This window comes from Boleophthalmus pectinirostris, unplaced genomic scaffold (genome assembly GCF_026225935.1).
Source record: "Boleophthalmus pectinirostris isolate CB_2022bp ecotype Guang Dong unplaced genomic scaffold, ASM2622593v1 HiC_scaffold_21, whole genome shotgun sequence".
NCBI lineage: Eukaryota > Metazoa > Chordata > Actinopteri > Gobiiformes > Gobiidae > Boleophthalmus > Boleophthalmus pectinirostris.
Window position 1 is genome coordinate 32,799,198 of NW_026571175.1, and position 23,254 is coordinate 32,822,451.

The window sequence follows — 23,254 nt, forward strand, 5'->3', positions numbered from 1 at the left end:
AATTATGTATTTTTTGGAGCACTTTGGAAACTGTTTGTGAAATGTGCTATAGAAATAAAGTGGATTGGATTGGTTCACTCAGGATCTTTCTAAAGATATTCAGGAAAGGGTCACTTCTGTCCCTGTGACTTTTATAAGTATCGATACCTGCTCAAATTCTACTCTCGTTTCGATTCGTATCTGATTTTCAATATTTTTGACAACCCTACTAGGTGGTGTCACTTTTTTGTTTCCATGGAGATAGTGTAATATGTATATCAGGGTATCTCCAGGTTTGACTACCCCAAATTTAAAGACCTTTTTAAGATCACTTAAATGGAAATTAAGACCAACGTCGCACCCATTATGCGAGCGAAAAACACCAGATCCAATTCTAATCATGACCATTACCCACTGAAAAATACTTTCATTATAAAATCTCATTCAGAGCTCATTTATAGTCGTATGCGTTGCTTGGAAAATGGCCAAAAATTCATTTAAAACATTCTAACTAGACAAACTAAGTATTGTTTGCGCATACTCCAAATTAGACGTTCATTCCTGTTATGTAATTTCACGTTGTTGTTTTTTTTACCTCCCTCCATTTAACATCGCACTGCAGCCCTAGTTGAGTTTACAAAGAATAGGCTGATGAAATTTAAGATCTTTATGAAAAAAATAAGACCTGGACAACATAATTTAGACTTTTTTAAGGCCTCAATTTAGGAAAATGATATTTAAGACCTTTTTAAAACTTTTAAGACCCTGCGACTACTGTAATAATAATGAAGTGGGTGGAGGGTTCCTGCCTCAAGTGGAGGAGTTCAAGTATCTCGGGGTCTTGTTCACGAGTGAGGGGAGGACGGAGCGTGAGATTGACAGGTGGATCGGTGCAGTGATGCGGTCGCTGTATCGGACCGTTGTGGTGAAGAGGGAGCCGAGTCGAAAGGCAAAGCTCTCGATTTATCATCAATCTTCGTTGACTGCTGCTCTCACTGCTCTAAGGTTCATATTTGTAGCCTATATTTATTTTCAATTTGAAAGTTTTGCATAAATTATCAATAACAAAGTGTTTTTTTGAGAGAGAAAGGCTGAATAAATGCATCGTGTAACTAAAAAATTAAAATAAAATGTCCATATTGACCCACCCGAGAGTCCCTGCCTCAAGTGGAGGAGTTCAAGTATCTCGGCGTCTTGTTCTGGAGTGAGGGGAGGACGGAGCGTGAGACTGACAGACAGACTGGTGCAGTTGTGGTGAAGAGGAAGCTGAGCCAAAAGGCGAAGCTCTCGATTTAGCGTTAATCTTCGTTCCTCTCCTCACCTATGGTCATGAGCTCTGGGTAATGACCAAAAGGACTAGATCGCGGATACGAGCGGCCGAAATGAGTTTCCTCCGCAGGATGGCTGGGTGCTCCTTTTGAGATAGGGTGAGGAGCTCGGAGTAGAGCCGCTGCTCTTTCACGTCAAGAGGAGCCAGCTGAGGTGACTCGGGCATCTGTTCCTGATGCCTCCTGGACAACTCCCTCGAGAGGTGTTCTGGGTATGTCCCACCAGAAGGAGGCCTCAGGAAGACCCAGGACACGCTGGAGGGACTATGTCTCTCGGCTGGCCTGGGAACGACTCGGGGTCCTGCCGGAGAAACTGGAGGAAGTGTCCGTGGAAAGGGAATTCTAGGCCTCCTCACCAGACTACTGCCCCCTGGATAAAGCGGAAGAAAATGGATGGATGAAGAATAATATAAGTATCTCTCTCTCTGTAATATAAGTGTAATGTCTTACTGTGGAACATTAGAGGCAAAGGGTTATTATTTTTATGACTTATCTTTCTATTTTATTTTACTTGCTATTATTATTATTATTATTATTATTATTATTATTATTATTATTATTTATTAATTCATTTATGTATTTATTTTTAATTAATTAATTAATTTGGTTATTTTTTTTTTTTTTTTTTTTTGCTTTTTTGTTTGTTTTTTTTTTTTTGTTTCTTTTGATGAATGAACCTAGGTGGGAGACCCTTCATCAGCAAAGTAAAATTTTGCATCTTTAAATGAACTCATTTTCACTTTTATAAGCAAACAGGGCTACTAAGAGTCCATTTTACTTGTTTTATTATGATTGTGAATTCAGGCAATAACGATAGTAAAAAAAAAATTTAAAAAAACAACTGTTTCTTCTCTTGTGACCCATATATTTAAATTTGAAACGCTTTTTTTGTACTTATTTAGAATTTATTTTACCATTTATATTTTTGTTATTTGTTATTATATTGTTATGACGTGTGAGCTTGTGTATCAGAAAAAATACGTAGTGTATCTTTAAAAACCGACACGTAATGTTCAACTTTCCGCCAACGCTTTTATTTCCACGAGAAGAGAAAGTAAAAAGAAGCCTTCCACTTGACCTAGAAACAGTTCGTTCAACCCACTGCATCTTTAATGAGGTTTGGTGTCCAGGGGAGGGCATCCGGAACAGTCTGATCAGAGTTATTTTGATCGTCTTACTCATCTGTAGGCGGCATCACAGACGGAGGACGCGTGGTACTTTCTAGAATAAAAGACCCGATAAAAATCCCGTTGATTTTTGCTGAGAAATAACAGAGCTTTACTGCAGCCAATCAGAGCGCGGCGTGAGCCAGAGCCCGCCCACCCGTCCTGTGCGTAAAGAGTCAATTTAACACTGCGCAGAGTTAACGCCGGATGTGAAGCCTCTACAAAATAAAAGCCGGAGTTGTCAGTTTCCAATTACTGTTGGTTTAAATGAAAAAGAAACAACGTATTTAGCCATTTTTTCTTAAATAAAATAATCATTCCTGTTTGCGATTAGGTACAGTTTTGTATTTCGTGTTTGTTGCTTTAATATGAAAGGAGATTGAGGTTTTTTTTTTACAAACACTGGTAGTTCAGATTTGAGAATGTGAATATTTCATAAACGATGGGCCCAAAAGACGGATTTCCCCATTGTAAACATTATGCAAATATGGAACTTCATCATCATTTCTATAGCTGTCAAAAGTATCGAAAATCAGACACTAATCAATACTAAATCTAATATTGAAACTAAAAACTAAATAAGAAGGTCATTAAGCAGGTCATGGTACTAAAAAAGAACAGAAATTAATCTTTCTTGAATCGCTTTAGAATGATCTTGAGCCTTACTAACAACACTAGGGATGTAATAATAATCGAAATATCGTGATATCGTATCGTCAAAGTTCTCACAATTATATCGTGGACCATCACAATATATAGCTAAAATAGCAATAGCTAAAAAAAGACAGGGAACTACACTGACCATGATCCTTTGCTCCATTACAGTGCAGACCATGATGATATCGTATGGCATTACATTTATCTTTCTTTTACAGTAAACCTAATTATTATAATGTTTAAAAACTTGTATTCTTATTGTGAGCGGTGTCACCTTTTCACAGATCTGACCTGTAACTTGGCTTGGTTCTGTCCCCTGCTTCTTTCTGTGGAGTTAAATGCCATAATACTGTGGCACATTCAAAGCAATAACATCTCCAAACAGGAGGCAGATAGTCAGGCTGGCGCCCCCTAGTGCCTCTGCTCAATTTCATTTCTCTCCAGCGACTAGGTCAGGAATCAGAATACACTAGACCAGACATGTCAAACTCAGGCCCGGGGGCCAAATTTAGCTGGTGATATAATTAAATTTGGCCTGCGAGATCACATCAAATCTGCATTAAAGCTGCCCACCGGTTACAGATCGACTATAGAGACATTATTTATTTAAAATGTTATTATTTTATATTCTGCTTGTTCTGGATTCAATGTTTAAGCAAAACTATTATTAAGCATTTATTTTAATACGAAAAGGTTTAACATTACATATCTCGAAAAGAAGAGAAAACATGCAGTTTAGTCTGGCCCACGACTTAGTCCCAGTTTTTAATTTTGCCCTGTATGAATTTGAGTTTAACACCCCTGCACTAGACCATTCGCAAAAACCCCGAAAGTGTGAGTTCGGGCACAAGCCAATCAGCGAAGAGCCAGATATTCTGTGTTGGCAATAATTCCCAAGATCGAGGATTTAAAGCCGGACCAAAGAGAATGTTTGGTGAATTTTATCAAGGGGAAAGACATTATTGTCCTTCCTCCTACAGGATTTAGGAAAAGCTTAATATACCAGTTAGGCCCATTACATACGTCACAACCAAATAACACCGATTGGTTGGTCGGCTACCATCAAGCGAACAAATTCTAATACTTCAAGGTCAGACGGTTTCTATGAAGTGAAACCGGCTGATGAATCAGACTAAGCGGCACACCCTTCACCAGAAAAGTAAAATTTTGCATCTTTAAATGAACTCTTTTTCACTTTTGTAAATAAATCGGTCTACTAAGAGTCCATTTTACTTGTTTTATTAACGATAGTAAAAAAAATTCAACTGTTTCTTCTCGTGTGACCCGTATATTTTAATTTGAAACGCGTTATTTTTGTCCTTCCTCTGTTTTGGCGCTGACGTGACGCATCCTCATGACGCATCGGTTTGAGGTGAGGCGCTTCTGCTGCTGCTGCTGCTGCTGGGAGACGGTCTATTCCATCGGGACGGGAATTATCACCTTTATTTCTTCACATTTTCCTCTTTTTCCATTTACACCACCAAAGATTTGAACATTCCCGGCTGAATTCTCGTTTTTCCTTGGCGACAAAATGGGCTGCGCCGGATTCACCTGCTCCAAACACTGCCTCTGCGCGCTCAACATCCTCTACGTGGTCAGTACGGAACATATGGCTTTATTACACCCATTTATCTCTTTATTATTACTAAGAAAAAACAAATTGAAGCGTGGGAAAACCAAAACCTGTAAACAACACTTCGAGGTCAGCGAATTATCAATTATTCACTCGCTGCAAGATCGGATGCGCACGATGGCAACGAAATAAACCCGCAAAATTAGGATGTAGCGGTAAAAATGTGAGCTAAATTCGCAATTGGGGCTTGGTTTTGTTGTTGTGTTGTTGTATTGTTGTTGTTAAGGTATTTCCCGTGTGTTTTATGGCGCGTAATGAGTGAGCTTTGGTACTGATAGCGTTTGCGCTTATCGGCACCGCCTTCCCAACTTGTGCTTGGACTGGCAGAATTTCCCTACGCGCACATGGATCTGTCTAAACGCGCGGACAAAGGCCTCAGTGTGGAGAGATAGTGTTAAAGGTCCCATATTACGCAAATTTTATTATTATTATGAGGTTTTAGCCGCGTTAGAACGACGTTACCTCCTCAAAAACAAACCCCGAGGTGTGTTTTTGTTTCATTCACGCGTGTAAAACTGGAAAATTAGGCTGTGAGAATTCCCAAAATGTTAAAACTGGGACTGTCCCGGGTAAATAGGAACGCCTGGTCATCCTGATTTGGATCCCCGTGTCCCCTAACTACCCCAGACTAAACCAGGTCTAAACCAGGTTTAAACCAGGTCTAAACCAGGTATAAACCAGGTCTAAACCAGGTCTAAACCAGGTCTAAACCAGGAATAAACCAGGAAAAACCAGGTCTAAACCAGGAATAAACCAGGAACAAACCAGGAATAAACCAGGTCTAAACCAGGAATAAACCAGGAATAAACCAGGACTAAAACAGGTCTAAACCAGGAATAAACCAGGATTAAACCAGGTCTAAACCAGGACTAAACTAGGTCTAAAAGCAGGACTAAACCAGGTCTAAACCAGGTCTAAACCTCGTCTAAACCTGGTCTAAAAAAGGTCTAAACCATAACTAAACCAGGTCTAAACCAGGACTAAAACAGGATTTAACAGGACTTAATCATGTTGTGTGGACCGTGTCCTTCTTCTTCTATCAATAATACTTTTAATTTGGTTCAGTAAAGTTTGGGCTTTTTATTTTCTTTTATCAGACAAAACATCTTATGTTACAATTTCCTCGTCTTTGCTTCTCTACAGCAAATCAAGTAATCCAAAGTATTCAGATTACATTACTCACTTTAAGTAATTTAATGGATTACGTTACAAACTACATTTTGGTGTGTGTAATCTATAATCTGTAGGGGAATACATTTTAAAAGTCACCTTCCCAACACTGGACTCTGTCCCAGCAGATTTATCCAAAGCCACTGATTTGTCCCAGTTTTATACAAGAAATGTCCCAAATGTCACTATTTTTGACCAATCTGATGCCTCCCAACAGTAAGAAAGCGCCATAAATTGTAATTTGTTTAGGTAAAATACAGAAACTCTGCTTAAAAATTACAAAAATACAAAAAAAAAGTGACTATACTGACTCACATGTTAGTCACCAATAGGGGTGTATCCAAGTCGATATATCGTTTAGTGGTTCAGTCCTGTTTTAGTCCTGTTTTAGTCTTATTTTTGTCCTGTTTTAGTCTTGTTTTAGTCCTGGTTCAGTCCTGGTTCAGTCCTTGGTTCAGTCTTGGTTCAGTCCTGGTTCAGTCCTGGTTCAGTCTTGTTCAGTCAGTCTGGTTCAGTCTTGGTTCAGTCCTGGTTCAGTCCTGGTTCAGTCTGTTCAGTCTTGGTTCAGTCCTGGTTCAGTCTGGTTCAGTCTGTTTTAGTCCTGGTTCAGTCCTGTTTTAGTCCTGGTTCAGTCTTGGTTCAGTCTTGGTTCAGTCTTGGTTCAGTCTTGGTTCAGTCCTGTTTTAGTCCTGTTCAGTCCTGTTTTAGTCCTGGTTCAGTCCTGTTTTAGTCCTGGTTCAGTCCTGGTTCAGTCTTGGTTCAGTCTTGGTTCAGTCCTGGTTCAGTCCTGTTTTAGTCCTGGTTCAGTCCTGTTTTAGTCCTGGTTCAGTCCTGCGTCACAGTTTAAGTCACGGAAAACAGACATTTTCCATTTTTTCCGTTTTTCATTTAAACCCAAAATCGAAAACTGAAAAAACGAATCATTATCCGTTTTTTCATTTTGGTTCTGGAGACAAATAATGAAGAAAACACCGTACTGTCTCCAACTCTCTAACTCTTCCTCTCTCTCTTTCTTTCTTTTCTGTGCCCGCTGTAGCTGGTGAGCCTGCTGCTGGTTGGCATCGCGGCCTGGGGGAAGTGGCTGGGTTTGGTGTCCAGTTTCCAGGTGGTGGGCGGGCTCATCGGCGTCGGGGTCTTCCTCTTCTTTGTGGCTCTGGCCGGACTCATCGGGGCCATGAAACACCACCAGGTCCTGCTCTTCTTTGTATCCTTCACAATAAAGGCATTCAGCGGAGAGAGGAGAGCGAGGAGAGAGCTGTAGCTGACTTTTACTGTCCTAAAAATGTGGAAAACTAGATCATTTTAAACAGTTTGATCCAAAGTTATTCCCCTCTTACCTTATTTTACCATTTTTGAGCATCCACAGACTCTATAACAAAGTGGACAAAGTGCATAAGATTCAACTCCAGTCAAATAAATCTAGTTAAAACTAAACTAAACTATTAAATTATTTTGACAAAGTGCTGTAAAAGTGCCACAAAGAACAACAAAAAAGCATAAAAATAGCACACAGAAGGCAAACCAAAACTGACAATGATGCAGACAATTCAAGTAATTATAATAAATAAATAAAAAGAAATAGAATAAAAAGAAATAAGGGATAAAATCAAGCTAAAACCAGTTAAAGGAAGGTTATCCGATAAAAATGAGTCTTAAGAAGTGATTTAAAAGATGATCCCGATGGTGCGAGTCTTATCTCCTCAGGCAGGTCGTTCCAAAGCCGATTTAAAGCCCGGACTGAAAAGACTCCAGAGTTAAGACTTTGGAACAGCAGGAGGCTCACACGGGGTTAAAAGTTCTGAAATGTACCTTGGTGCGAGACCTAAACCGAGCTTTAAAAGTGATCATTAAAATCTTAAAATCGATTCTAAAACGCACAGGAGCCAGTGAAAGGAAAGTAAAACCAGGAATAATGTGTTGATGTGTGTTAAACAAAGTGAGGAGCCGAGCTGCTGCGTTCTGAAACAGTTGGAGGCAGGAGGTGGATCTGGAGTTGAGGCCGGTGAGGAGGGAGCTGCAATAGTCTAGACCAGGGGCGTCAAACTCATTTTGGTCTGGGGGCCATATCCAACCTACTTTGATCCCAAAGGGGCCGGATCAGAAAACTCATGTCATATAAACCCCAAAAATAACAATAAGTTCAAATATTTGTGCAGAGAAACACAAATCTATTACAGAAATCTTTTTTAATTGATGAACTCTTTCTTTTACAAAATATTATAATATTATGAACAACCTGAAATTTTAAGGAAAATGCAATTTCAACACAATGTTTTAACATTAACTTGTTTGCAAATGAATAAGTAAATTTTTCTTGGAAAATCCTGCACACGGCTCCACTTTTCTCATGTTGGACATTTTTCTGATGAGGGTGTCACGGTCAACAGTCAAAACGATCGTCCTTTAAGAGCGTTTGGAAAGAGACAAGTCTTCATTTGTGCTGCTCTGGTGGGAGGGGCCACGTACAGAGACGCTGGAGATGCTGCTGTGATAAACACAGCAGAAAATGACCAATATTTTAATAGAAAATATAATTAAAATATTTTAGTAGAAAATCAACCAAGGGCCACATTAAAGGTCTTGGAGGGCCGGATCCAGCCCGCGGGCCATGTGTTTGACACCCCTGGTCTAGACCATTGTTTCCCAAACAGTGGGTCACAAGAGAATTTTTTTGGGTCGCCTTGTCACGATCTGCATGTACGTCCGCCACATACAGTTCTACAGACTATTTTCTTCCAGTATTGCTCATTCAATTGAAAGTTGAAAAGAAAAGGAAATGGGCTACATTTATTGTCCAAATAGGCGACTTACGGATCCTTTTATTGCAGCTTCAATGACTGTTTTTCATTGTTTAAAATTTGAGTAAAAGTAACTGTTCAGAGACGCGATCACTCAGTCAACAATAAAATATCCTCATTAATGTTCAATAATGCTCAAATCCACCTTTATTTTGTGATTTACAAATAATGTCTAAAGTTTGTGACTTTTAAAATATGGGTCCCCAGAAAAAAGTTTGGGAAGCACTGGTCTACACTGGCGAATTTGGAGTTAGTTCCATACTAAGGATAGAAATTTATTTATGGACAAAATAGTGCAATAAAGACTCCAGGATCATGTCGAGCGGGTTAATACGAACATTTTAAGACCAAAATGACAAAGCTCAGAGCAGCACTTACAGAGAGGAGAAACAAATTTTCAGTGTAAAGTCAACTGGAGCCAGAGTCAATGGAGCCAGAAGCGCCCCCACGTTCACTTCCTCTTCAGGGTTAGCTGTGTCCTTTAACATATACAATCTATGTGAGCATCCTAATTATTCACCGTTTTTAAACCGAGTTCATAAGCTCTTTTCGCAAATTTCGGAAAGCAGAGTTAAGTCATCACAATAATACTAACAAATAATAGCATGCTAAGCACACACTTCCTGTTTCTGTGACAATAAAACCCTTCAAAATAGGCTTTATTCTTATAGGCTTTATTTATATAGTTTAAAAGGCAATTTATTAAAGGAAAAAAGAAAGAATACAGTGACATCTAGATGAAGAAAACCGGACCATTTTCTCAGTTTTCTCAGATTTTGTCAGAGTTACTATCACCAACAGAGCCCATGCAGACAGGACACAGATGCATTTTGACCTCAAGAGCTGCTTATACAATATATCTGTACTGGAGCAAGACAAATTTTACTGAAATACCTGGAGAAAATCAGGTATGGTGCATTACGTAAGAGTCTGTGAGTATCTGAAGTAGAGCTGTAAAACTGAGGCATTTTTATTGTTATAATGAACACAGTGTTTAAGGTGTTTCTCATAAACCAGAGAGAACTGAGTTTGAACCTTGTCCGAGCACAAGCCGTCGTCTACGTGGACGTATGACACTTTGTCCTCATGGTATGTGGTGACAGGGAGGGCATCTGTTTTAAAAGCAAATCTACTATTACAATTTTTTTTTTTTTTTTTTTATTAAGGGCAAATAGCATAAAACATTAAACAATACAATAACCCCCAAACCCGCACTTCCCCCCAAACACAGACAGAAACTAAACGTGGCATAAGAAGACAACAAATACAAAAATAAAATTAAATAAATTAATATATAAAAATTAAAATTAAATGCAAAAGAAAAATCTGTAATAATGGTAATACAGTATAACCATACTGCTAGACCTCTTTTTACTTTTATGTGCCATATTTTGTGCCATTTATTTATTTATTTATTTTTATCTAACTTAAATTTTATTTATTTGAAAGATTGACATACATTTTTACCATTTTTATGTTTTCTTTCTTTTTTCTTTTTTCTTTTATATATATTTATTTATTTATTTTACTTTTTGTGCCATTTATTTATTTATTTTTTATATATTTATATTTTTATGTAACTTTATTTATTTGGAAGATTGATAAAAAATTGTACCATTTTTGTATTTTCTTTTTTTTTTTTTTTTTTTTTTACTTTTTTCTTTTATTTATTTGTTAAATTTTTGTGCGATTTATCTATTATTTTGTTTAATTTTTATATTTTTTATTTTTATGTGAATTTTAATTTATATAGCAGATTGATTCAATTTTTTTTTTTAATTTCTCATTTTCTTTCTTTTTACTTTTTTCTTTTTTTTTCTTTTTTGTGCTGTTTATTTATTTATTTATTTACTTTGTAACTTTGAATTTTATTTATTTAGAAGATTGTTTAAATTTTTCAGTTTTCTTTATTTTTTTTTTTTTTTGTGCTATTTTTGTGTTCATTTATCTCTGACCCTGTTCCTGAAACTCCCTCAATGTTCCAAATTGCTCCGTACTTAAACGAGCCTATCTCCTCATCTCCCTGTGTTAATGATTGGGCATGAGCCTCCTCCGGCGTTCCCTTTGGCGTCTCTTTGGGTCGTCGCCGTGGAGACAGATCCCTGGATAAACAGTGAAAGAGCCGAGTATCCTCCCGACAGCTCAGGAATGGCCCAGAGCAAACGGCCGGACTAAAGCGGCAAAGTGAACGCGGTTTGGACAATCACGTTAGAATTCATTAAAACAGGATACGGCCCGGCAGGTGTCCGCGCAAGATAAGAGAATATTCAGGATGTAACAGAAGAAAAAAGGGCTCGGGTCTGATTTCTGGGGTAGGGTGGGCGCTCCCGTTTCCCCTGGCAACCTAAAACATGCAGCGGGGTGACGCTAACTGGACGCACTGCTCTGTCTGAAGCGCTGTCGTGTAACTTTTCTGGCGATTCCGTCAAACGCTTTTCTCCGTGGAGGTGTTTTTGCTTCGTCCGAAATGTTTCGCAGTATGGCATTAATCTTTTCTATCTTCTATCTTCACGGAGACCAAACCGGACCGAGTTACAGGTCAGATCTGTGGAGAGGCGACCTCTCTCACAGTCAGAATGTTGTTGTTTTTAAAGTATTTTTGAGCTTTAAAAAACACCTGTAATTGAATAAATGTAAAGTAGAGCTGTTTAAAGTCATACTGTGGAACATTTAAAGCAGAGCAATGACGTATCCATAGAAACAAGGAGGTGACGGACGCCCAACCAAAAAGTTACACAGTGCATCTTTACTCTGAGATTTGTTTTACCTCAATCTGCCCAAAAATGGTGAGTGCCTATGTTCCCTCATTTCTAAGTTGTTTTTTGTTTGTTTGTTTGTTTGTTTTCTTTCCAAAATTAGGCCCTATGTTCTCACGTTTCTTTTATCATCAGTTTGCATCAGATTTTATCCCAATTTCTCCCGATTTGGTCGTCAATTACACCAAACCGATTCTCCAGCAGCAGTTGACTACAGATGTAATGTCATGGGGCAAAGGATCCTACCTTGAAATTACTCTGAATCATCCCTTTAAATGTGCTATAAAAATAAAAATTACTTGACTTAGAGTTTAATTTTGAAAAAAAATCTTAGAAATGAGGGAACATAGGGCTAACCCCCCAAAAGTAACAGATTTACCGTATTTTCCAGGCTATTAGGCGCTCTGGATTATAAGACGACTGTCATTAAATGGTCTATTTTCAAACTTTTTTCACAAATAAACCGCACCGGACTTTAAATGAAACACAACAGTGTGATGGGTGAGTGGTTTTGTTTGTTTGTTCGTTCACAGTGACTCTGGGCTTTATTCAGTTGTGGCGTGTAGGGAGGGTGTTGTCTGGGCGCTGGATTGTCGGCGTGTTCGCAGTGACTCAGTTGTTCAGTCGTGTCTAGAAGTGGCACATTGCACTCGCTTTTTCAGGTTCGTTCCTCCGTTCCGTTCCTCGTCGGCGTGGAGTGATGAGTGTGTCTGTGGGTGTTTTTCGCTGTGCGGTCGCTGTCTGCTCCGTGTGTGTTTGTGTGTTCTGCATGTGCTGTGGCTTTGTAGTTTACTGAAGTCGTGCTGGGACACCTGAGTGGATTCGTGTATGGGGCGCTCTGGATTATGGGACGCGCAGTCATTTTTTCATGCAGTTAGAGCAGGGGTCTCAAACTCAAATTACCTGGGGGCCACATTTGATAAAGTTTGAGTGAGCCTGGGCCACATTGAGTATTCGATAAATAGTGGTTGCACGAAAAAAAACGCAGTATGTGCACGTGTACTCGTATTAACAGATCCATTTAGACTCGTTGCTTCACAACTGCTGTAAGATGAGTTTTGGGATGTAAGATGCATTAATAATCTGTTGTTGTGAATCTGCATGGGCACCGATTGCAGTGCAGCCCGCGGTAGAGGGGTGGGACTGTGCGTACATCTACCGCGGGCCGCACTGACATTGTTCTTTGGAATTAAGTGGAGGGCCGCAAAAAATCCTTCCGAGGGCCGCAGTTGGCCCCCGGGCCGCGAGTCTGAGACCCCTGAGTTAGAGGCTTAAGAGCGCGTCTAAGAGCCCGGGAAATACGGTAGTTGAAACTACAACAGGTCAGTAGTTAAAGTTTTTCAGTTACCTTTCAGTCCAGAGGTGGAACCAAGTCGTTGTTTTGCGAGTCTCAAGTAAGTGTTTGACCTCAAGTCCGAGTCAAGTCCCAAGTCAAAGAAAGGCAATTCCAAGTCGAGTCTCGAGTCACTGGCCCATAAGTCTAAGTCAAGTCCAAGTCGTCTGCTCATTTCAAGTCTTTAAACCAAAAAAGCACCAAATACAGCTTAGATTTTTGCAATTTATTTGAATTTTAAACTAAACTGTACTCAAAAAAGTCATGTAATATTTATGTATGAGCATTTATATAAGAGTTGTAGATTTTTTTTTCCTTTTTAAATGTCTGAACAAGATCTTAGCATGAATCATTACGTCAGAATAGAAAGAATTTAATTTAAAAGAGCTTAATAACAGTTATTTTGTCATGTCGTCTGCACTGAAATGGGAGGACCATGTTCTCTGTAGTTCTCTCTAATTTACTGCATTGTACTGTAAATTACTGTAGTACATTTGAGGATACTGCATCACAGTACTTCAGTTACTGTTGCCATAGTGACAAACAGAGAAGTGGTTAGGACATGTTCCAGTTTGTTCCTGTAAAATTAAGCACCACATTTATGAACTGTAACGATAAAAGTATTTTATAAAAAGTTATATTCTTTTAGGAGAAGCATCAAGTCTTCTCAAGTCCAAGTCGAGTCCAAAGTCTTAGTCCGTTTTATCAAGTCAAGCCTCAAGTCCCAAACAAACAAAACAAACTCCTAAACATGTCCGTGAACGCTCGTAATGATCTCAGCCGCACAAACCTTCAAAAAAAACAATCAGGTTCAGTGTCGAAGCCTAGAAAGTTCTCTGCTGCGGAACCTGGGGACGTGTTTTGGAAAATTCATCTTTCATTCATGTATTCATGTGCAATAAGAGCTGAGCTGAGTCTCCCGTGACACTGTGAGCCTCAAACTGCCTCTGACGGCACAACTACAGCAACAGCAAAGACCCACCGAAGCACTTCAGTCGTTCCCAAACTCACAAAAAACACGCACAACGGGTAAAAGGAGTAAAATCCTCCACTTAAAGCTGCATTGTGTGACTTTTCTGGTGGAGCGTCCGTCAAATGCTTTTCTTGGAATGTTTCTCAGTGTGTCATTAATTAAACCTTTCTATCTTCATGGAGACCAAACCAGACCAAGTTACAGGTCAGATCTGTGGAGGGGCGACCCTGCTCGCAGCCAGAATTAGAGTTGGGTATCATTAAGAAGTTGCCGATACGATGCATACCTTGATACGTAAGGCCACGATACATACGATACATACCTCGATACGTAGGCCACGATACGATACATACCTACGATACATACCGATACGTACGATACGATACCATACATAGGCCACGATACGTACGATACATACCTACTGATACATAGGCCACGATACGATACCGATACATACCGATACGATACATAGATACAGCCACGATACATACCTACGATACATATACATACATACATACCTACACATACATACTATACATAGGCCATACGATACGATACATACATACTCGATACGTAGGCCACGATACGATACATACCTCGATACATAGGCCACGATACGATACATACACCTCGATACGTAGGCCACGATACGATACATACCTACGATACATACGATACGATATAGGCCACGATACATAGGCCACGATACGATACATACCATACGATATACCATACGATATACATAGGCCACGATACGATACATACATACATACCTACGATACATAGGCCACGATACGATACATACCTACGATACATACTTAGGCCACAATACGATACATACCTCGAGACATAGGCCACGATACGATACATACCTCGATACGTACGCCACGATACGATACATACCTCGATACGTACGCCACGATACGATACATACCTCGATACGTAGGCCACGATACGATACATACCTCGATATGTAGGCCAAAAACCAAATAATTTCAAATAACTTAGTAAAATATACCAAAAAATACTCTTGGCGATATATATATATACAGCAGCCAAGATATCGATACTGTATCAGCACATTAAACGATACGATATATTGATATTATTTGGACACAGAAGCTCACACATCACAATACAATATAATAACAAAAAGCAAAAATATAAATGGTAATAGTAAATTTGAAATATGTAGCAAAAAAGATTCATTATCAAACTAAGGAAGAGCTGTTTAAAGTCACACTGTGGAACATTCCAGGCAGAGGAATTACATATCAGAAGACACAAGCAGGTGACAGACCCCCAACCAAAAAAAGTACATAGTGTATCTTTAATGTAGTGAGTGCAGTATGGGTCAGATACATAAAATAAAAATAAAAAAAAAAAAAACTCTTGTGATTGAAAAAATACTATTCCAAGCAAGACCACATCTCCATGGAGACAAGCAAGTGCAAAAAGTTACATAGTGTAGTTTTAATTGATGGTAAATATTATCTTTTGTGCTCCCGAAATAGACTGTGGAAATTTTTAAAAAGTGAAACAAAAATTAATTAAAAAGCTAACTTATTCACAGGATTATATGTCCAACAGTGACATCTGGTGGCCGCTGTGGGAAATGGACGCAGTTTTAACACTTGCAAACTGTAGTGTCATTTGTAGGACTATTGAGATAATTTTATACACTTTTACACTTCGTATTTCATGAATATTATTACTATAATATCTACTTAAAATAAAAGTAAGGCCATATTTGATCAATTAAATAAATCAACCAAAAATGTATAAGGGAAAGAAAATGAGTTTACAGTGTTGTTAATGTCAAAATTACTGTATTTTGTAACGATATTGGCATGTCACAAACTTGAGATACTCTCGCTGTGACCAAACTACAGGCATTTTCAGTTGTCATGATGTTTAAGTTTTGTCCTTAACAGTGAGTTCAGTACATGATCGTTCTGTTTCTGGTGTTCGTGGTTCAATTCTCCGTCTCCAGCGCCTGTTTGGCCATCAACCGAGATCAGCAGGTAAGAACACGCCCACTGACTTTACACACACACACACACACACACACACATCCCCCTAATCTAAGTTTACCGGTGAAGCTCCAGAGCACCCTCTGCAGGAACAGCATGATTACTGCAGTCTGTGGTCTTACATACAGTTCCTTTATGATATATGTTCCCTGTGTGGGTAGAAGAGAGTTCTAGAGGATTATGGGTCAGGGTCTGGAGTAGGAGACATGGACACTGCTTCTTTATATCAAGTGGAATTGAAGGAGGTTCATGATTTCCTACTTAGAATGCATTTATTATAACATCAGGTTTTATAGAAACTGGAAATGATAAAACTCCTGTATTTATCCTGAGAAACAGCAGTTAGTGAGTGTTTTTATGTTGCATCTCAAAGAAAGTAAAAGTTTTGTGTTCTTGTAGGAGCATCTTTTGGAGGTGGGCTGGAACAACTCCCAGAGCACCCAGAGAGACGTGGAGAAGAGTCTGAACTGCTGCGGGTTCAGAGCTGTGGACTACAACTCCACCTGTACAGCTGTAAGTACACCGCAACTCCACCTGTACAGCTGTAAGTACACCGCACAACTCCACCTGTACAGCTGTAAGTACACTCGAACTCCACCTGTACAGCTGTAAGTACACCACAACTCCACCTGTACAGCTGTAAGTACACCACAACTCCACCTGTACAGCTGTAAGTACACTCGATCTCCACCTGTACAGCTGTAAGTACACCACAACTCCACCTGTACAGCTGTAAGTACACCACAACTCCACCTGTACAGCTGTAAGTACACCACAACTCCACCTGTACAGCTGTAAGTACACCACAACAACTCCACCTGTACAGCTGTAAGTACACCACAAACTACACCTGTACAGCTGTAAGTACACCACACTCCACCTGTACAGCTGTAAGTACACCACAACTCCACCTGTACAGCTGTAAGTACACCACAACTCCACCTGTACAGCTGTAAGTACACCACCACAACTCCACCTGTACAGCTGTAAGTACACCACACTAACAGCTCACCTGTACAGCTGTAAGTACACCACAAGCTCCACCTGTACAGCTGTAAGTACACCACAACTACACCGCAACTCCACCTGTACAGCTGTAAGTACACCACCAACTCCACCTGTACAGCTGTAAGTACACATGTACAGCTGTAAGTACACATGTACAGCTGTAAGTACACTATAACTTCCTGCTTCCACAGATGAATACTGCCGATGTGTCTTTGGGCAAGACACACTCTTTTATTACACCTCCAGACATGTTTTGCAGACCACTTTTGCATTTTATAACACAATTCTCTTACACTTATTACACCAATTTGTATTGTGTGTCTTTGTGTAGACTTGTTTCCCAAACCACTCGTGCCAGCCGTGTGCAGATAAGATCCAGGTGCACGCAGGAGACATCCTCAGAACCGGAGGAAGCATCGGGCTCTTCTTCAGCTTCACAGAGGTCAGAGGTCATCTTTGTTCTCCTTCACTATGTCTCATATCATGCATCTGGGTCACATTTTAAAGGTCCTATATTACACTGGATTGATTCTTGTGAGCTTTTATGTTAGAATGTTGTTACCTCATCAGAAAAACCCAGAGCTGTGTCTTGTTTCATTCACACATGTTTGAGTACCTTTATTTTTAGTCTGTCTACATCTCCAAAGCTCAAAGTGCTTTGTTCCACCTTGTGAAGCAGTAGTTTTCAACTTAACAGCTCCTTTTAGTTCAGCAGAGATTGGAAACTCCAGAGCTGAAATTATCCAGATGATTCTAGTGAAGATGAATGGAGGTTAAAAAGAATGGAGGACTTCCTGTATCAGCACATGGCATCCGTAGACTGTATAAACAGCGTTCGGCTCCTGTCAAATGGAGCTCATAATACTAACAGTTATAAGGATGAACTGGAGCCAAGTACATTAGGAACAGACAAACAGCTACCATATTTTTGGGACTATAAGTTGCTCCGGAGTATAAGTCGTGCAGGCCAAAAAATGCATCATGAAGAATAAAAAAACATATATAAGTCACTTTTGGGGGGAAATATATTTGACAAAATCAGAGACCATGAACTGACATCTTCTAGTAATAATAGAAGAGAGAACAACAGACGTTAACATCACATATGAACAGTTCTTCAGATAAACTATAACATAAACAACAGAACAGAACAAGTTTACCAAACTCTCCATCTCACTCCAAATCTCTAAATCCATTCAATTCTTCATCCTCGGTGTCACTTCTGAACAACTCCTCGACCTCCGGAGGTAAACAGAGCGCCGCTTCCTCTTCTGTGTCGCTGTCGTCAGACTCAGCATCAGTTCCAGTTAGAATTATTCCGATATTTCTGAATCCCGACAGGATGGTTTCGCTTGTCTTTATGTTTGTTTAAATTTTGAATTTTTAGTGGTGCAGAAGTAATGGACGCCATATACACAAGCTTCCCAGCTTCTTTGGGAGTCCATGTTTTTTTTTCACAGTTAACACATATGGGCGTACATAATATAATGCATTTACATATTTACATGTACATGTATAAATGTGTGCCATGTGGGATTATAATTTAAAATTATAGAAAAAAATTAAATTGAATTTAAACTGAATTGTAATGGAGCGATCGACTGACATGATACAGACAGGACAGAGGCTCTTTCTGCAGGAGACATGTGCAGTAGAGTCAAGTGACAGTGGTACAGGAGGAACAGGAGCAGCAGATACTCACACACAAGACTAGAGCCTCTCACGACTGTCAGTGTGAAAATTTTAATATATAAGTCGCACCCGAGTGTAAATTGCGGGACCACCCAAACCGTGAAAAAAAGTGCGACTTATAGTCCGAAAAATACAGTAAATAAAACCCCCAGGATCATGTAAAGCGGCTTAATACGAACATTTTAAAACCAAAATGATGAATGTCTCAATAATAATTCCATTTGTGTGTTTTCAGATTCTGGGGGTGTGGCTGACGTACCGCTACAGGAACCAGAAGGACCCGCGAGCCAATCCCAGCGCTTTCCTCTGATCCCGCCCCCTCCTCCCACGACAAAAACCCTCCGTCCTCCTCCTCTTCCCTAACGCACTGTAAATACTGACTGATGATCTGTGTATGAAGGACTCTCCGTCTTTAACGTCACATCTTACGCTTAATAACTGTTGTATTTGAGCTTTTAAGTTATAATGTTCCCACTTCATGAACATACCTCATACCTGTTTTGTTTGTTTTTGTCGGTTTTGGAATCTCTGAGATGAGCGGAAGTAGAAGAGCACTGGAGCTAAAGGTTTATACGTTTACACAGTCATATAATTCAGCAAAGTTTACCCCAGATTTTGTGGGAATTTTTAAATATTAATACCAACGTTGATCACAAACGCAAGACGAAAACGGAATGTCGTATCAGCAAAAGTGCATAAAGTTTCACCACAAAACATCGACTACATTTTACCATTGAGTAATTATCTATGCATTTTTATGAGGGCTACGCTGAGGTGGTGAGTTCACTAAACATTTTCTCAAGTAACAATATGGTTCGAAATAATATTAGTGCAAGTACAAAGCAGTGAGGCAAAAATGTACTTGGGAAACTACTCGAGTAACAGGAATTGTCTGAACAAAACAGATATATTCATGATTACCCACTTCTTTGTTATAATGTGCTCTATTCACGCTTACAAAGATGTTTGCAAAGATGCGATTACAACTTCCGGCAGGCTCTATTCTAGGAAAAATGAAAAATGTCCCAGTTTTCTTCATCTGCTGTATTTTTTGGGCTATAAGTCGCTCCGGAGTATAAGTCGCACCAGCCAAAAAATGCCTAATGAAGAAGAAAAAAGCATATATAAGTTGCAATTTTTCGGGGGAAATTTGTATTATAAAATGAGAGACCAGGAACATGACAGTTCATTTTGAAAGCCAAGTTCTAGTAATAACAATAGAACAGAGAACAACAGACTGTTAACGTCACATATGAACAGTTCTTCAGATAAACTATAACATAAACAACAGAACAGAACAAGTTTAACAAACTCTCCATCTCACTCCAAATCACGAAATCCATTCAGTTCTTCATCCTCGGTGTCACTTCTGAGCAACTCCTCGACCTCCGGAGGTAAACAGAGCGCCGCTTCCTCTTCTGCGTCGCTGTCGTCAGACTCAGCATCAGTTCCAGTTAGAATTATTCGGGTCTTTCTGAATCTCGACAGGATGGTTTCGGTGTCACTGAAGTCCAGGCTTTGTCCATCCATCCAGTGACTTCAGGAAAGTTTCATGGTGCATCCTTCTGATGTCACAAGTTTCTCTCTCACTCCAAACTTTCTTTCTGCTGCTCGATTAGTGTTTTCAGCTGCAGATTTCACGACTTGCAGCAGGACAGAGGCTCTTTCTGCAGGAGACATGCGCAGTAGAGCCAAGTGACAGTGGTGCAGGAGGAACAGGAGCAGCAGATACTGACTCACAAGACTAGAGTGTCTCACCGCTTCAATGTGAAAATTTGAATATATAAGTCGCATAGGAGTATAAGTCACAGGAAACACCCAAACCATGAAAAAAAGTGCGACTTATAGGTACACGGTACATGTCATTGTAGAGTTATGTTCGGCTAATCAACAATTACAACCACACCTCAGTTTTTATCATTTCCCCACTGGCACACGAACTCCGAGCGCACTGGGTAAGCCACATTCCAGATGATTCCGAACAGCACATACGTCTGCAGTCCTCAATTTACCGCTGGTCACATTTACTTCAGTCGGTTTGATCAGAGTCGGTCGATGAGCCCAGTGTCGGGAACTACACCGGAAGTTTTCATCGCATGTTTCAAAAAGTCTTCCTGGTTTGTGACGTAAGCGTGAATGGAGCTTATTTTGTGTTTTGGTTCAAGATGTTTATCCAATCTGAAAGCAAAATGAGCCTCACATGAGTCTCTCATTTGTGTTGCCAGTTCCAAAGCTGAAATCGCAGTTGGTTTAAACTTAAAATGACTGTCTCTGATCTGATTGGTCACTACTTAGACCCAGCACCTACACCAATCCTGAATCTAGTGCAGCCTCTGCAGCTCAGGGAGGGAATTCTGGAGGTTCTGAGCTTTCACATGAGGCTTGTTCATAAACTGAGAATGAGACAAACCTGGATGTGTCTTTAATTGCAGGTTAAGGCACCCAGTTTCAATTGTGTAGTACATTGTTTAAAACAGTAAGAGTGCAGGATACATACAGTTCCTTTAAGACAGGCCCTCAGACAAATTTTTCTTGGCCCTCAGGCTTCCAGGTGAATTGGCCCAAATGACCTCAGATGAATTAAAAATTAACTTTTTGAAAATTTACCTTGATAAAGCAAATATTTAATATTTAGTGTGGTTTAAAGGATCTTAGCCTGAATAAAGGACTGATGACTCATTCTAACATGTTAAACATGAACATATTTCAATTATTCACTGTATTGAGCTCCAGTCTGTACGGCCCTCGATCAGTCCTCTGCTCCGTCTCTGTTTAGATATGTGGCCCTTGATGAAAAAAGTTTGGACACCCCTGCTTTAAACCTTTGTAACTTCTAGACTTTAGTGTTTTCGTGATAATAAAATTTCTAATTGAATTCGATACTAAGGAATAGACTTGATAATCAATACCAATTCCAGTAACACAATAATAATTAAAAACCCTCTTTCTTTAGACAATAGGCGAGTTTCAGCTGACGTCATTGTTATTAAAAGCCCGCGTTGCATGCTGGGAAATATTTTAGTCTGGAGGCAAGAAACAGGATAGCGTCAAACACAGTGCGTAACCTCGTGTATTTATCCCCAATAATGGTAAATTCCTGCTGCATTATCGGATGCACAAATAGAAGCACGGAAGAAGGAAAATGTCTTTTTCGTATTCTGAGTGAAAAGAACCGCTAACGGTGAATTAAACGACTTTTCAAACATTCGCAGAGCAAACGTAGAAGATCCTAACAAACCGTGGACTCCAACAAGTTCAACAACACATCGAGACTCTTGGAGGTTTTCATCTTTTCTGCTGTGAATGGCCCAGGAGTTTCCACCAAGTCATTGTGGATATCACCAAAGTGAATATTTGTCCAGGTAGTTGGTGATTCTGACCAGAAATTTGGTTTGGTCCACCTTTTGTCAGGGTTGAAAAGGGTGATTTGGCTCCATCGATGCTTATGACCAATTTCTGGTCAAATGGTCTTGGGTCCTCTGCCGTTAGAGTGGATAAATAACCGGGATCAATACCCTTTACGTGCTTTCTCGCTCCGTCCGTCATGTTGAATTAGTGTTTCTTGCCACCGACCAAAATAATTCCCAGCATGCAACGCGCGCTTTTGTCAACGATGAAACTCGCCTATAGAATGCGATTTTCTGATACAGCTCGAGATCATTCTAAAGCTTCAGAAAAGGTTCATTTCTGTCTTGTGAATGGGACTTTTTAGTATTGATACCTGCTCTAATAACTAGTTTCGATACTATTTTTTTCTACTATTAGAGTGTCTGAAAACTACTTTGAGAAGTCCAGTTCTAATAAATAAAAACTAAATGTACTTGAGTAAATGTTTTCCGAGCACTACCCACCTCTACATTATCTAACGTCAAAAAATGTAATTACCAAGGCTAAGACATTCAGAAGAATAAAAAAAATATAATCCAAAAACAAAGCATAATATGGTGGTAAACTGTTGAGGAGTTTTCCCAAGTCTGTTTTGGTCCTTAAATGCACCGTTTAGGCCCTTGACGAATGTGATAATGACTGAAACTGTACAGACGTGTGTGTGTGAGTTTGAGTGTGTGTGTGTGTGTGTGTGTGTGTGTGTGTGTGCTGTTGGCCTTTTGCATGCTGTACAATAGGAACTGAACAGCTGTAAGTACCTGACAATTTCTCTTTGTACTGTCAATAAAAACCATCAATAACTAAGAAATATGTCTCTGAGTTTGTAATATTTTAGGGAGATATTGAAAACTTAAAGCTGCACTCTGTAACTTTTTGATTGAGGGTCTTTCACCTGCTTGTTTCTACGGAGAAACTGTTTGAAATGTTCCACAGTATGACATTAAACTGATCTATCTTACATTTATTCAATTACAGGTGGGTTTATAGCTCGGAAATCTACGGAAGCCGAGAGGGGTCACAACAAACGCAAACGGCGCAACAAATACAAATGCGACAACACAAACACAAATGCCGCAACACATCAAAAAGCCACAACACATTAAAAAGCCACAACACATCAAAAAGCCACAACACATTAAAAAGCCACAACACATCAAAATGCCACAACATATCAAAAAGCCACAACGGAAATGACCGCGGGACTCGATTTTAATGCAAACACCGCAACAAATACAAATGCCACAACACAAACGCAAATGCCGCAACACATTACAAAGCCACAACACATTAAAAAGCCACAACACATCAAAAAGCCACAACACATCAAAAAGCCACAACACA

At 39.5% G+C, this 23,254-nt stretch overlaps 1 protein-coding gene across 1 annotated transcript; it reads left to right on the plus strand.

The window, feature by feature from the left end:
• Positions 1-4,494: 4,494 nt before the first annotated feature.
• tspan13b (tetraspanin 13b) lies at positions 4,495-22,271 on the plus strand. The gene is made up of 6 exons (XM_020925914.2): positions 4,495-4,724; positions 6,970-7,137; positions 15,737-15,817; positions 16,226-16,339; positions 17,166-17,276; positions 18,762-22,271. Exons 1-6 carry the CDS (start codon positions 4,662-4,664, stop codon positions 18,834-18,836), a joined length of 612 nt encoding a protein of 203 aa, XP_020781573.1. The 5' UTR covers positions 4,495-4,661; the 3' UTR covers positions 18,837-22,271.
• Positions 22,272-23,254: the final 983 nt, after the last annotated feature.